Source organism: Ananas comosus, linkage group 12, assembly GCF_001540865.1.
Source record: "Ananas comosus cultivar F153 linkage group 12, ASM154086v1, whole genome shotgun sequence".
NCBI lineage: Eukaryota > Viridiplantae > Streptophyta > Magnoliopsida > Poales > Bromeliaceae > Ananas > Ananas comosus.
Window position 1 is genome coordinate 9826821 of NC_033632.1, and position 15058 is coordinate 9841878.

Consider the following 15058-nt stretch of genomic DNA (forward strand, 5'->3'; position numbering starts at 1 on the left):
ATATAGAATTTTGAATTTTTTCCTCGATAATTCCTATCCTCCTCTTCAAGTAATTTACAATATTTTAAAATTCAGGTCGAATTGGATAATTTGATCATGCATGAAATAATTAATAAAACGGTTTAGTTCAACTTTTTGAACCGGATAAATCAAAGATTTATTTTGAACTGTTCGAACTAATGGTTTAACCAACAAATCAGTGAACCAACCTGGTTTTGAACAAGCTGGCTTAGTTTTTTTTTTTTTTTTTGTTCATTAGTGTAATTTTTAATTCTATTTATAATTAATTTTTCCTGATCTTATTTTCGATTATGAAAAATAAAACCTGAAACTTGTATCTACTTAGTTTGATCTAAAAAATAGTATTTTATAATTAACTATGATACTAGAATAATATATATATAACATATATATAGATATACACACACAATAAAAATTTAAAAATAATTAAGTATTTATAACATCATGCTGGCGTCACTAGTTCAACCAATGGTTCAATCACCAGTTGAACCAGTGAATCTTGACCTAGTAATATTTTTTGGATCGTTGTTCGACCCGATTTTTTAAAGCATTGGTAACTAGGACAAATTTGCACTTTCAATATAAATAAATGGAAAATACTATTTGTACACCCCAAAGAGGTTTTATGATTTACACTTTCCATCCAAAGATTTAAAAATTTTTTAAAATTCTGCATGATTTACACCCCACATTATAGGATTTAAAAATTCTATGTGCCTTTAGTATTAAAAAAAAGGGTTAATTTCATATAGGTTCCCGCAAACATGATGAATTGTAGATATATTCCTACAAAGTTCAACTTTTATAAGTTATCCCTGCAAAAGTTTTAATGTATTCAGTTATGTCTCGCCGTTAGTATCCGTTAGAGAAATTTAGTTAACCACAGTTAAAATACTTAATTATGATTAATTAATAAGGTGAATTGATAATTTTGCCCTTCTTCTTCTTCCCCTTTCTCTTCCTCTTCATCTTCTTCTTCTTCCTCTTCCTTTTCCTCTTCTGCTTCTTCTTCTTCCTCTTCTTCTTCGTATCCTCCCCTTTTTCTCCTCCTCCTTCTTTTTCATCGTCGTCGTCATCGATGATCCAATCGTCGTGCTCGCGTGGGCCGTTGTCACAAGCGCTTCCGAATCAGCCGCATCTTTGCCTTCCACCTCGCCGCTGTGGGCCTCAGCCTCGTCCTCGTTGGCCGCAACTCCGACAAGCTCTGCAACGTCGTCACCACTGCCGCCGCCGCCGCCGCCGCCCGCTCCTCCCTCAGCCCAAGAAGGAAGAGAAAGAGGAAAATAGCAAAAATTGAGAGGGTTTTTGGAGGGGCATATTTGTGAGGATAAAAATATCATTTCACAAACTTACTATTAAAAAATAAACAATTCTCTAATGGATGCTAAACAGAGGGACATATCTGAATACATTAAAACTTTTGCAGGGATAACTTATGAAAGTTGAACTTTGCAAGAATATATCTGTAATTCACTAAATTTGCGGGGACCTGATCTGTATGAAATTAACGCTAAAAAAAAAAAAAATATTGACAAGGCAAGGGCCCAACTATATGGAGTGTAAATGCAGTATTTTAGTAAATGAAAAGGTAAAAATGGATGGAGACCCCCTCAAGTATAGTCCATTTTGAAATAGGCACCTCGATTATTTTACTTTCTAACTAGGACCCAATCAACTTTCAATTTGTTGGAATCAAGTGACTTTAGCCAAATATACTTGAAAATTTTACCAAATTAATCAACAATTCCGTCAAAATTTAGTAGTTTAAAATACTTTCTGGAGAATAAAATTGGATTAGTTAACTACGAATAGTTAATTGAGCCATAAAATTTAACAAAAATTTTAGCTTAATTAATTAATAAGAAAACGGCTATTGCTTACCGACTCGTTTTTAAATTTACTCTTCTATTATCAAAATACCCTTCTAAACCCAATATACTATTAGTAAACCTAGGATTTTGGGGCATTTGAAGTAACTTTTGAAAATTAATTGGGGAATTTTGGTCAATGAGGGGCATATTAGATATTTTAAAAATTTTGAAGGCTGTATTAGATATTATTCCAATATTAAAGGAGTTTCAATAAAGAAAATAGGGTTAATTGGATATAGGTCCCTACAATTATAGTGAATTGTAAATAATGTCTTATAAAGTTCAACTTTTATACGTTGTTTCTACAAAAGTTTTAATATTTTTAAATATGACACTATGGTTTGTTATCGTTAGAGAACTGTTTATATTTTAATAGCAGATAAGTGAAATATTAATTTTGCCATCATAAATTTATTCCTTCAAAAGCCACAATAGCTATAATCGTACAGAAATGTCCCCTCAAAAAATTTTCAATGGTCATCTTCTTCCTCATCTTCTTTCTTTTTAAAATCCAACCCATTTCACTATTATTGCAACTTTTTTCTCACTCTTTTTTTTCTAAATCTTTTTTTGAGAAAAAGATTATAGAGAAAATTAAATGGGGAAAGCAACACGCATTTGATATGGGCAAAGCACCACGCATCTTGGATGAATGGAGATTGAGAAATTCTAGTTATAAGTTCGAAATTACCATGAAGTAGAGAGAGGAAGAGAAAGAAGAAGAATTTTCATTGCTAGGGTTTTGATTGAGAGAAGAAAGTATAATATAAGAAGAGTAAAAATGACAAATTACCTCATTAATTAATCAGAGTTAAGTATTTAATCTATGGTTAACTAAAATTTTCTAATGGATCATAACAGCAGGAAGATACTTGAAAATATTAGAACTTACAGGAATAATATATAAAAATTAAAGTTTGTAGATAAATATTTGTAATTTACTATATTTGTAGGGACCTATATGCAATTAATCCAAAAAAATAAATAAAGATGAATGTCTCCGTACATATTTAGCTATTTTGGTCAAGGGGGTCTCTTATCCTGCCCACTTCCTCAAGCAATTTGGATTAATTTGTACTTTTAACATATAAATAATATATATTAATATAAATGTAAATATATATTCAAAAAAGTAAAGTTGAGAGGCTATTTCACCAAAAAAAAAAAAAAAGAAAAAAGAAAAATGGTGGGATGCTCCCCAATGTTATGCCATCCCATTATGAGCTCGTGAAGCTTTAAGATTCTGTTATCTTTCAAAATTTTTGAAATTTAAAAATTAAAAATTTAAAAACTAAATATTTAAACATGAAATTTAAAATTAATATTTAAAATTAAATTTAGAATAAGAGTTTAAAATCAGAGTCAGATTTTAAGAAGTAGGTTTTAACTGCGTTTGATTTTGGATCTCGAAAATTAAAAAAATTGATTTCAAAATTCAGAACCATATTTCGAAAATGAGATTGCTAAACGCTCTATTGAAGATAAAATCAGTTTTTGTCCGAAAATTGCTGCTCAAAATGTAGGCCAAACACCCACTACGTACGGATAGGATGATCTTATACCAAAATTATTTTTACCAATTTTATGTTGCTTCCAAAATTTTTATAGGTGAGTGGTCTTTGTGCATATTTTTACCTACCATATTTTTTTACTTTTCCTCACTCTATTAAAATTGATAAATTTTCCGTACAGTAAGTAGAGTGGATAATTACTTAGATTAGGGTCAATAAGATTCCTATCCGCTTTCTCAAGCAATTGAATTAATTTGCACGTTTTATACATAAATATATATATATATATATATATATATATATATATATATATAAATATATAAACGTGAGAGTACACTCTCTCTTCAGAGACCTCTGCAAGATTCCCCCATTGTTTTCCCACCTCTACAATTCCGATTCCAAACCCTAATAAAAATTTAACCTAAAAATTCCACCAATCGATCGCCATGAAGATCACGGTGATGACCACGGACGAGCAGTTCATCACTCTCGACGTCGATCCCGATGAGACCGTACGCGATCCACCCCCAGAAACCCTAGTTTTTTTTTCCCCCGCTTTATTGGGTGTTTTGGGGTTTTCTTGGAGTTTTTCTTAGCTTAGATTCATCTTTTGTGTGTTACTCGCTTCGAATTGAATGCAAAGGTCGGATCTTTCTTGTGAATTTTAGTGGTTAGATGTAAAATTTGTGATTTTTGAATCGGTTTGGGGTTGATTTGAACCTTTTGCATTGTACCGGGCTGAATTAGGACCACTATTTTCGGCTGGTTTTTAATTCAAAAGCGAAAAATATAATTACGTAAATTGAATGAATTGCTCAAAGGAGAATTTTGTTTTATTTAGCTTTTCTAGTTGCAACTTATATGTATGCTCAGGAATTGAAACCACATTACATGCGAACTTAGAGCTGAATGCAAAGGTCGGATCTTTCTTGTGAAATTTAGATGTTGGATGTAAAAATTTATGATTTTTGAACTGGTTTGGGGTTAATTTGTACTGGGCTCAATTGAAATTTGAGATGGTTTTTGAATTCAGATGCGAAAGATATAATCGTCACATAAATTTAATGAATTGTCTTAATGAATTGTCCAAAGATGGAGATTTTTGTTTTTGGGGTGTTAAATTTAGCATTTTTAGTTGCAATTTATAGATATGTGCTCACTTATAGAAACCACATTACATGCGAACTTGTTCTCGAAAAAGCTTTGCATCTGAATTTAATAGTTACTCGAAAAACCTGAATCTACTTGTGACACGAGTAAAATGCTCGCTTAATATTGAAGCAATTAAAAATGTAAGAGGGTGATTGAAATAGGAGTAAAAGTGCAGAAGTGGTTTTTGTAATTTAACCAATTTTTCGGGAGAATCTGTTCTTGTAAATTTCAGAGCTTTGTTGAAAGAAGTTGTGATTTTTGTATCGGTTGGTTGATTTTATTTGCAGGTTGAGAATGTGAAAGCACTGCTTGAGGTTGAGGTGAGCTTCGTTGAGATTGGATCTGGGCTTCTTTTTTTCTTAAAAAAAATGAATTTTTGGATTAGTGTTGATATGGGATTGGACTGTTTTGAGTTTCTTTGTAGACGAGCATATCACTGCAGCAGCAGCAATTGCTCTTCAATGGAAAGGAGATGAGGAACTCAGAGCGGTTGAGTTCGCTTCAAGTTAGAGATGGGGATATGGTGATGATGGCTAGTGTGTATGTGGCACTTTTCCTCAGTTCTTTTAGCTTCTATTATTTGTGCAATATGTTAATTCCTTTTCATCTTTGTCTTGAAGTGTATTTCATGAATTCGAACACATATAATTTATATCACTTTACATCTGTTGTGCATGTTCGTGATTTCAGAGTTGATGAATTATGATTCATCAGTGCTTCTAATGAATTCATCTTTTTGTCCAAATATTGGATCTTTTAAGGTAGTGAACTTGATCATTGATTTTAGTAGGGTGATGGATCATATTTTGTTGTTTCTGTGTACGGGAAGAATTGATTTAAATTTCTCGCAGATCGTAGAACTCAAATCTGAATTTGAATTATTGTGTTGTGATATGGATTGCTACACCAAATCTATTTTGTCACCTCGCTTTTGTGTCCTGCGGCTCCTGCCTGAGAGATAATTGGGTATGATTCTTGAATTAAAACAACAAGAAATTTGGAAAGATTTTTATCAAATTGAACAGACACAACTCCACTCTTCTCCTATGTTAGAGTTACGGGCAGGGCATGTTTGGTTTTAAGAAAATAGAAAAAAGTGAGACTTTTCAAATGTAGTTATTTAGAAAGTGAGCGTCACTTTTTTGGTTTGTCTAATAAGTGGTTAACAAAATGTCAGAATTTCGAACTTTTCTAACTTCTTATGTTTGGTTGCCTACAAATTATTGGATAATAACAATAAGGCTTTGTATGCTGATGACACATATTGTCTATATTAGATTCTTTTCTGAAAACAGTGTGTTATGTGTGGGTATGTGGTGGGGTGTTGGGGTAGACTGAGAGAGAACCTGGATAAGATGGGGAGGCGGAAGAAAGTTGATGCTGTAGGGTAGAGGAAGAAAGTTGATGCCGCCGGGCAAAGGTAATAAAAATGTAATGTGAGGGAAGGAGCATCGAAATAATCGCGTGGGCGAGGGAAATAAAGCGGGGGAGGGAAATAAAGGAAGTCGTGGTAACTCGTTACTCCGCTTTTCATGAACTTAACTTTTATCTTCTTAGACGGAAAGTAGGTTGAAGAGAATCCTATTATAAAATGAGATCTCACTTTTTTAGGGAAAAGTGAGATATGATCAACTTTTCTTAACCAAACAATCAGAACAAATTCAGTTGTTAAAAGTCCCACTTTTAATCCTTTACTTTTCATCGACCAAACATGCCCTAAGTGTAGACTGAATTGAACTCCTGGAATATTACTTTTTATTCTGTTCTACTCCCCTTGGCAAATATCGACTTACCATTAGTTCTCTTTTGGAACTTGGCACTATGAGTAGTAGATCGGCATATCTGTAATTTGCTCCCTTTCTCTGAGATTGCACACTGTTTTTGTGCCTCTGCATCCTATGCCTAGAAAGTAATAATGTCAATCATATGGCTAAGCTATTACAAGGCAAGGGAAAAGGCGCCATGTGTTCTTTAAGTTCAACCTGCTATAAAGCTATTAATGATACATTTGTAAATAGGAGAACTACATTTTGATGAATGTTATTGTCACAATGAATTCATGAACTGGGGATTGCCACTATCAAAATGAAATTCTACTATTAGTATTAGTTGGGAAAATTTCAATTTTAAGGTTACCTGTGAAGTGGAAACCGTTATTCGCTCCACTACTACTGCAAATGGTGAGGCTTCAGTTTGATTTTTGAGCCAAAAATAATGTGCCCACATGTGGCTTGAATTTACTCTATAACCGAGTTGAACATGTCTAGTACTTCATTGGGATCATGCTCCTTCGGTAGAAGTTTATTTTTTTTATTCTTTTTCAGACAATTGTAATAGAATCGGGTAGAGTTTGTAGTTGTCACTACATTCGCCATTATTTGATGATAAGTAGCTAAACACATAATATATCTTGCATTAAATTTATATGAACATCCTTAGTTTGGAACAACTTCTTGAGTCATCTATTTATGAATGTTGCCTTTGTTATTTGTAGTTGTTCGACTTTGCAGCCTTCAACACTTGAGATTCTATTCTTTTATCAATTTACATCTTGTAATGTGTCTGGAGTCCTGAAGCTGTAATTATTTTTACTATGGATTAAATTAGTTGTTATTTGGCTGAACTATTTCAGGGCAGCTTCTAATGATTTGAGATTAAATCCTGATGGTTCAGCGGTTAACCCTAGAGCCTTTCAGCAGCAAATTCGGCGTGATTCTCAGTTGATGGCACAACTTCTCCAGGTTGACCTTTTATATGTCTCAATCGATAAGACTATGATATATCTCTTCGTCATTATGACTATCTTGATCAGTCTTTTCAGTTAGCCTAATTTGCTTTATGTTGAGAGTTACAATAAGTGCATTGACACAATTTTTAATTTGATTTATCTTTGTTTCTTGCAATTAATGATGTTATCATAACTTGTTATGCAGTACCGAATAAATTCTGTCTTGGCGGACGTGCTCTCAAGTCCTGTAACCTTAGATGTTATTGTTTACATATCCTTATGGATGACGACAAAATATGGTTTTATTTCTGAGCTTGGAATACTTGATCAAAGTCTTTCTTCTGACCTGGGCATATTTGGTTATGACGATTTGAATGGTCAGTCATGCTAGATGGCCCCAAGCACAACTTTGTATTCCTAATTCAGCAATTTTCTTCCCATAATCTAGCATGACAGGTTTCTCATGCTTATTCTAATTGATCTTTCAGATTAGCACTCTTATGGGGAAAAAAAAAGTCAATCATATTATGTGTGTCTGCCTGAAGTGGGGAGAAAGAACTTTGGTATTAAAGCTGATGTCAACTTAGAGTCATCTTGATGGGTGGATTTTAAGTTATCTGTAGCCAGATGTGTATTCTATCAATTTCTACATCGCTACCTTTTTTTATTTTAATATTTGCTTATAACCAAATTCTTGCTATTATTCTGTCTTTAATTCTCTAACTTGTTGAATTGTTGATTAACAATGTGTTTCCTTAGATATATATCTTTTGATATTAGATAAAAATTTTCAATTTGTAGAATGATCCAGCACTATCCCAAGCTGTAGTTGGTGACAACCTTGATGATTTGCAAAACATCTTGCGCGAGCGTCATCAACAAAGACTGGAACTACGACGTAAACAAGAGGAAGAGATTGTAAGGAGTTTGTTTCATATTACATGTACAAATTGAGAGCTTCTTAACTATCTTTCTTCTTGTTTCTTGTTTTTGCAGCATAGTTAACTATTTGACGTTATGTTCTTGGAAATAATTTAGTTCATATTTTCTTTATTTGTCTGCAATTCTGCATATCTTACAGAAATGGGTTGCACATTTATCTCAAACTGTGTCATTCTTTTTTTCCTAGGCTTTAATGTATGCAGATCCTTTTGATGTTGAGTCCCAGAAAAAAATTGAAGCGGCTATTCGACAGGTTTGCCCTCCATTGGTTTCACAATATTTGGACAATTTTGGTTTTTTGACTCCAATTATAGTAGAAGTGTTAGAGTTAGTGAGTTTGTGTTAATCATGAAATACTTCCTTTGGTTCGCTTGATTAGAAAAAATAAAGAAGCAGGACATTTGCCATCGTTTGCTTCTCTTATTTTATATGCAACTAACATTATCGTAAATATTCCCTTGGTTGTTAATTCTAAATACACCTTTTCGCCTGAATTGATTCTCAAAACCATGGAAACATCACTGGTCAAATTATGAAGTTAAACACTTAGAGATATTATATTGCTTTTGTCGATTTCTCGACAGTGCCTTGTCGGCTCATGAGCTGTTCTCTTTCTCTGTCTACAATTATACACTTAAAAGAGTTAAAGTGCTATCAATTGCTGATAAATTATCTTCATATGTCTTCTTATTTTTATTTTTATTTTTATTGCTATTTATTGATTTGTTTCTTTTATTAATATCACTCTAAAATACACTCTACTATTGACTATTGATAAAATCTAGGGATGAGAATTGTCATGAAACCTGTTTTACTTGTTGCTGATGTTATCTAACTTGTGCTTTGTAGTTTAGTTCATGCAACCATAGAGTATTCATCAATGGGCGAAGTGTAAAGAATGAATAATTGTAATGGCTCTAAAAGGAGATGTGCTTCATCTCTAAGGCACCATTTCTGCGAAAGATACATTTCTGACACCTTGCATAATTTGGCAAGTTCATCCAAATCTTTATTTGAGCTTAAGGGCTTGTCCTGGCTAGAGCTTTTGTGGAATTACTGAGCAAACCAGTTTGCAAAGCACATAGCAGTTTTTCAATTGATATGCTCTCCAACAACTGTTTGCTGTATTATAAGAAGAAGCTTCAAATTGGACTCTCTTTTGGAGTTCAAAAAGATTGTTTCGACTTCATCCCATAGCATGCTCCAACCTTTCTCTTTGCCGAAGGCGAGCTGCTACTTTTTGGAGTAGAGAAGCTCTTCTAGAAGCCAGAACTAAATTCAGGGTGAAAGAACTTATATGTGCTGCGGCTGCTGCCAATACATGAGCCATGAATACGCGCTGGTCTATCTGATTTAATAGGAACGAAATTGATTGAAGTCATTTATCTTGAATAGTTTAAGGTCTTCTTCCATCATGGTTATTCAGCGCATGCTGTTGGCTTTCGCTTTTTCTTCTTGGCTTTCGCTTTTTCTTTTTTTTGGGGATAATTGCTTGTGGTGGTAATTTACTTTTTCATGATAAGATTAGTACTTTCTGTTACATATTGCAGAAAGGTATTGATGAGAACTGGGAGGCTGCATTAGAATACAATCCTGAAGCATTTGCTCGAGTGGTACGCCATTTTCTTGATGTATCTCTGTTTATACATAAATTTTCTGTCTTCATCATTATCTCTCCTATTCTACAGGTTATGTTATATGTCGATATGGAAGTCAATGGAGTACCTCTAAAGGTATTAAGAAGAATGCCATTTTTTCCCCCTCCATTTGATACATAAAGAATGAGATTTCTACCCTATAGTTTCGATTGAAGAACTTTTCTTTTCTTTCCTGTATTATAGTAACATGTGCTTGTCAAATTGTAGTTCATGATTCATTAGGAGTACCTATTGTGACTGACAAATCTAATTCTGCGTTTGTTACTGTGGCATAAATATTATGTTAGCCTTTTCCTTTTATTTACCATAAATATTCGAGTTCTGTGATAATCTTTTTGGTAAAGTAATCCTTTGTAGATGATATTAAAGAGAGACTGTAAACCTCAGTTTTAAGTGAATCAAGGATCCTTGAAAGCTAATTATTTCTGTCAGATTTTTTTTAGAATCCGCCATCTTGACAGAAGGGATTAACTAAGTCCACATCCCTACAAAATGGTACAACATGTTCATTTCCGTTAAACTCTGATCTTCTGAGGCTGCTGATCCTTTTTATTAAGTTTGTTTTTTTTTCTTGGTGGTGAAAGGCTATACTTTATTTGTCAGCGTCCTGTAATTTCATTGAAATTGTCCTAAAGTGTCGTTTTTATTTATTCCAGGCTTTTGTTGACAGTGGTGCGCAATCTACAATTATATCAAAAAGCTGTGCTGAACGCTGTGGGTATGATCATTTTGTCATCTTGCTTGTTAATTGTGACATCTCTTGTCTAGGATTTTGTCCATCGATAACATACTTCGCAGGTTATAAAATTTGTGAATACTGAATGTTCTCCTATATTAAAAGAGTAGTTCATAACTACGTGCGCAAAATTTAACAGAAGTATTAGTTTATTCTTCTGGATGCTTTAGTGATTTTTGAATGAGTTTTTGAGAGTACGTATTTTCACGAAATTAGAAGAGCATTCTATAATAATGCAGGTTGTTGAGACTCCTAGATCAGCGGTACAAGGGTGTTGCTGTTGGTGTCGGTCAATCGGAGATAATAGGGCGGATTCATGTAGCACCAATTAAGGTTGTTTCTTGTTTCCGTTTACTTGCCAACTTAGAACAGTATTTTGTATTATTTTTGTGTTATTATTGGTGATCTTAGTCTTTTCTCTTCATTTATTAACTGCTGTGTTTTGCGACAGATTGGTCACTCGTTTTACCCTTGCTCTTTCACTGTATTGGATGCACCCAATATGGAATTCCTTTTTGGGCTTGATATGCTTCGCAAGCATCAGGTGATTACGAAGTATACATTCTCATCAAAACTTCTTTTCAATTTCCCTAGAGCAAGTGGCAAAGGGCTTGGTGGTTGGTACCCGAGACCCAAGTTCGAATCCTAGTTGATTCACATTTTCAGCTAAGTTTATTTCTAAATAAAATAAACGAAGCGGGTAGCGTGCTACCTATCTCTCAAAAAAAAAAAAAAAAAAAAAAAATTCCCATATTGTTCTTGTGTTAATTCCTGATCAATTTATGCAGTGTATAATTGATCTAAAGGAGAATGTCTTGAGAGTTGGCGGCGGAGAGGCGTCAGTGCCATTTTTGCAAGGTTCACCCTCTTTTTTTTCGTTTTTGTATGATTTTGATTTTCTATTAGACAAACTAGTAAACAAATTGTTTAGGTTTGGCAACATGTAATATTTAGCTTCTAGATTATCTTTTAACTTAATTTTCATGCAAAGAAAAAAAAAAAAACCCCTTCATGTTTTGTTTGAAGGAGTCCATTGAAGTCGTTTTACTTTCAGAAAAGGACATTCCTTCACATGTACGCGATGAAGAGCGACTCTCCAAACAAGCTTCTCTACTGGGCCAAGGACCATCTTCGGTGAGTACCACCTGGCAACATTCTTTTCCATATTTCCCTTCTTCATAATTCATATATGTGTACGCTATGGTATGTTCATATCTGAATGTGTGTTTGTGTTTGTTATCGTCGTGCTTCTTTTCTCGAATATCTTTCACATGCACTGTACTCGTTTTAGTCAACTCTTTGCTAATCTATGGCTCCTTGCATTAAAAATTAATCTCCCTCAATTTAAATTTGGCCTATACGGGGCATAGCTCAAATTACATTCTGCGTAACCTGCTCTTTTCTTATTATGATCAAACTGCCTATCGGAGAATAGTTAGTCACTCAAAGTTGGACCAACCGTTCCTAGGCTATTGCAGTAGCTCAAGCCTGAATCTTTTGATGTAGAGAACGAAAGTTTCCAATCAGCAAGCGTAAAAAATAGATATGCGCGCATGATGAAACTTATTGCTTACCGTCACTCACGATTGTTCATACTTTCCTGTCGTGTCGTATAGCTTTGTCTTGTAATATAAATTTCAGAGTACTGTTTGATATTTATTTATTTATTTATTGACTTTTTTTTTTTTTTTTTCCCTTTCAACTCTTTAGGGCACATCCGGAGCACAAGGAAAGACTCCAGGGACAAATACCTCTGGTTAGTTTCAGATCCCCAGCTTCACTGATATATATTAGTAAAAGGCTAATAGTTCCCCTGCATTATTTCCTCAAAAAGTAGTGTATTCTTTAATGCATTAAAAAGTTCAATATTTTACACTTGACAATTTTTATTTTTTTTATTTTTTATTTTTATTTTTTAACTCAGGAACTTCGTCAAGTGATCCCACACAGGTAATATTGCATCACTAAAATCAGTGGCTTCTGTTTCTTTTTTTCTCTTTTGTTTTTTCTTTTTCTATTTTGAGGTAGTAGCACCTTAATTAAGTTGTATTCCATCCAAATACATCGTACGTCTCCGTGCTGTATAGTGAGGCGGTCAATATGTACTTCGGCAATCAGAGTGACAAAGAAAAAGGAAATTTAGCGCGACATTGCCCCTCAATATAGTAGGGGTGAACATTATTCGGTTCAAACCAAATTACCAAACTGAACCAACCGAAATCAGTCGGTTCAATTCGGTTTTACACATAAATTCAGTTCATGACTGTTCTAAATGTTAAAGACCAGAAAAAATGAATAAACCGAGATTGTTGTAATTCAATATATATAAATCTTAGTTTTTTTAAAAAAATTGTGTTAATTTTAACTAATAATCAAATAATTAGAGATATTAATTACTATTATCTGAGATAAAAAATGATTTTTAACATAAAATTCATTACGATTACATCTTTATTTTTAGTAGTTCAAAAATATTAAACTAAATAAAAATATTTCTTTTGTTAAAATCGAACCAATTCGAACCGAGCGAATTTGATTCATGCCGCGAATTCTGTTCGGTCTTTTAAAAAACCGCAAAAACCGAACCGAACCGGCCAATGCTCACCCCTACTCAATAGCGTGCTAAACTCATTTAGATGCTCCACGAAACTTGTCTCTTCTTGCATTTGAATTATTATAGCCGCTGCCAAGATATAAGTCTATTTGTCGGGGACTTTGTCGCGCGTAGAGATCTTCTGTAGTCTTTTATCAGCAGTTCCACATTGGAGTCTTCTCTTCATGGATATTGGAACGCTTTAGTCATAAATGAATGAAGCGATATCCAAATGCCTTTTACTCCATTCATTTCATTTCGCCCCGTTTTCTGCAAAACTTCTGCTACAAATTCAAATTCAAACTTATTCAGTTTTCGAAACTAGTTTTGATCTCCAAGCGGTCCATTTACAGTGATTTCCTCTGCGCGTGTGCCTCCGACAAAAACTGATGTTTCATTCGATTCGTCCGTGCGGAGTCACTTCTTTATACCAATTTCGATGTTCGAAACTCCTAGAAGCTTTACATTTCTTCTGGAATTGGTGTTCGTTCTTAGCAGGGAGCGGATTTCGAGGCCAAAGTTCAGAAGCTCGTGGAGCTCGGCTTCGATCGGAACTCCGTGATTCAGGCCCTTAAACTGTTTAATGGCAACGAGGATCAAGCTGCCGGGTTCTTATTTGGGTGAAGCTTACATGTTTGTTCTCTTTTTTCTTTTCACACAATTCAAGAGCTCAAAATTTATTAAGTAATTTAAAAACCGCGCGACCATTGGAACAACAAATATACTTATTTATTTATTGTACTAAATGGTGTTTTCATTATTGGGTGTGTTTCCGCTTCAGTTGAACTAAGGGTGCTCATTCATATTTTGGAATGAGTGAGACTTATACACATTCGTCACTATATATATATATATATATATATATATATATAAAATTGATCTCCTATGCTTTTAAAGTACAAAGACATTGGTGCTTGTAGATTTTTAGCCATTGGATTAAGAGATATGCGGTTAGGATGATGTGGGACTACTAGGGTTGAGTGGTGGTTGGTTGAATAGTATAATCTAATAGTTGAAAATGATCCGTGGAGTAAATCTAACGATAAAAAACTTACAAGTACCAAGTGCTTGGTGCTTTTACAAGCACCATAGCTGGTCTTGGTCTCTCTCTCTCTCTTTCTCTCTCTCTCTAGAGAGAGAGAGAGAGAGAGAGAGTGTTTTGCTAGAATACTATCGGTAGTAAACGGCTCGGTTTACTACCGATTTGTTTTCGATGATAAAGCTTTCAAATTGATGATCGACATCGTTAAATATGATCTAAACTATTTAAACTATCTGTAAATCAAATTTCAGACATTTTCGATATTGTTGTCTTGTCTATCAAGTGAACAGAAAAATGAATGGCTGGAAATGAGATCTATTTTAAATAGTTTAAAGAATTTTTTAACAAAAATTTGGTTAATTTGAACTCTTCTATACCGTTAAACAAGCAAACGCATCGTATCGGCCATTAAAATTATAGATTTTGTGACCCATTGATCGTACAGTTAGTGATGCCAAAAAATAATGAAATTTGATTTCTAGATAATTTAAATGGTCTAGATCATGTTCAACGGTGCCGATCGTCGATTTGGAAGCTCTATCATCAAAAACAAATCGGTAGTAAACCGAGCAGTTTACTACAGATAGTAGCCCAGTCAAACTCTCTCTCTCTCTCTCTCTCTCTCTCTCTCTCTATATATATATATATATATATATATAAGTACAATATTTTTTGTATTCATAAGTTTTCGGCTGTCCGAATGAAAAAATGTGCTGTTAGGATGAGAGTGGTTACGGTTAGGTTGATAGTGGGGCCCCTAGGGTTGAGTGAGTGGTTAGTTGAATAATATAATCTAATGGGTGA

The 15058-nt window shown here is 33.9% G+C and overlaps 1 protein-coding gene across 1 annotated transcript; it reads left to right on the forward strand.

Moving 5' to 3' along the window:
- LOC109718728 (DNA damage-inducible protein 1) lies at positions 3730 to 13973 on the forward strand. The gene is made up of 16 exons (XM_020245118.1): positions 3730 to 3915; positions 4843 to 4875; positions 4980 to 5095; positions 7188 to 7296; positions 8085 to 8201; positions 8413 to 8478; positions 9776 to 9838; positions 9914 to 9958; positions 10540 to 10601; positions 10859 to 10952; positions 11071 to 11163; positions 11408 to 11477; positions 11674 to 11753; positions 12330 to 12375; positions 12544 to 12569; positions 13711 to 13973. Exons 1-16 carry the CDS (start codon positions 3850 to 3852, stop codon positions 13834 to 13836), a joined length of 1212 nt encoding a protein of 403 aa, XP_020100707.1. The 5' UTR covers positions 3730 to 3849; the 3' UTR covers positions 13837 to 13973.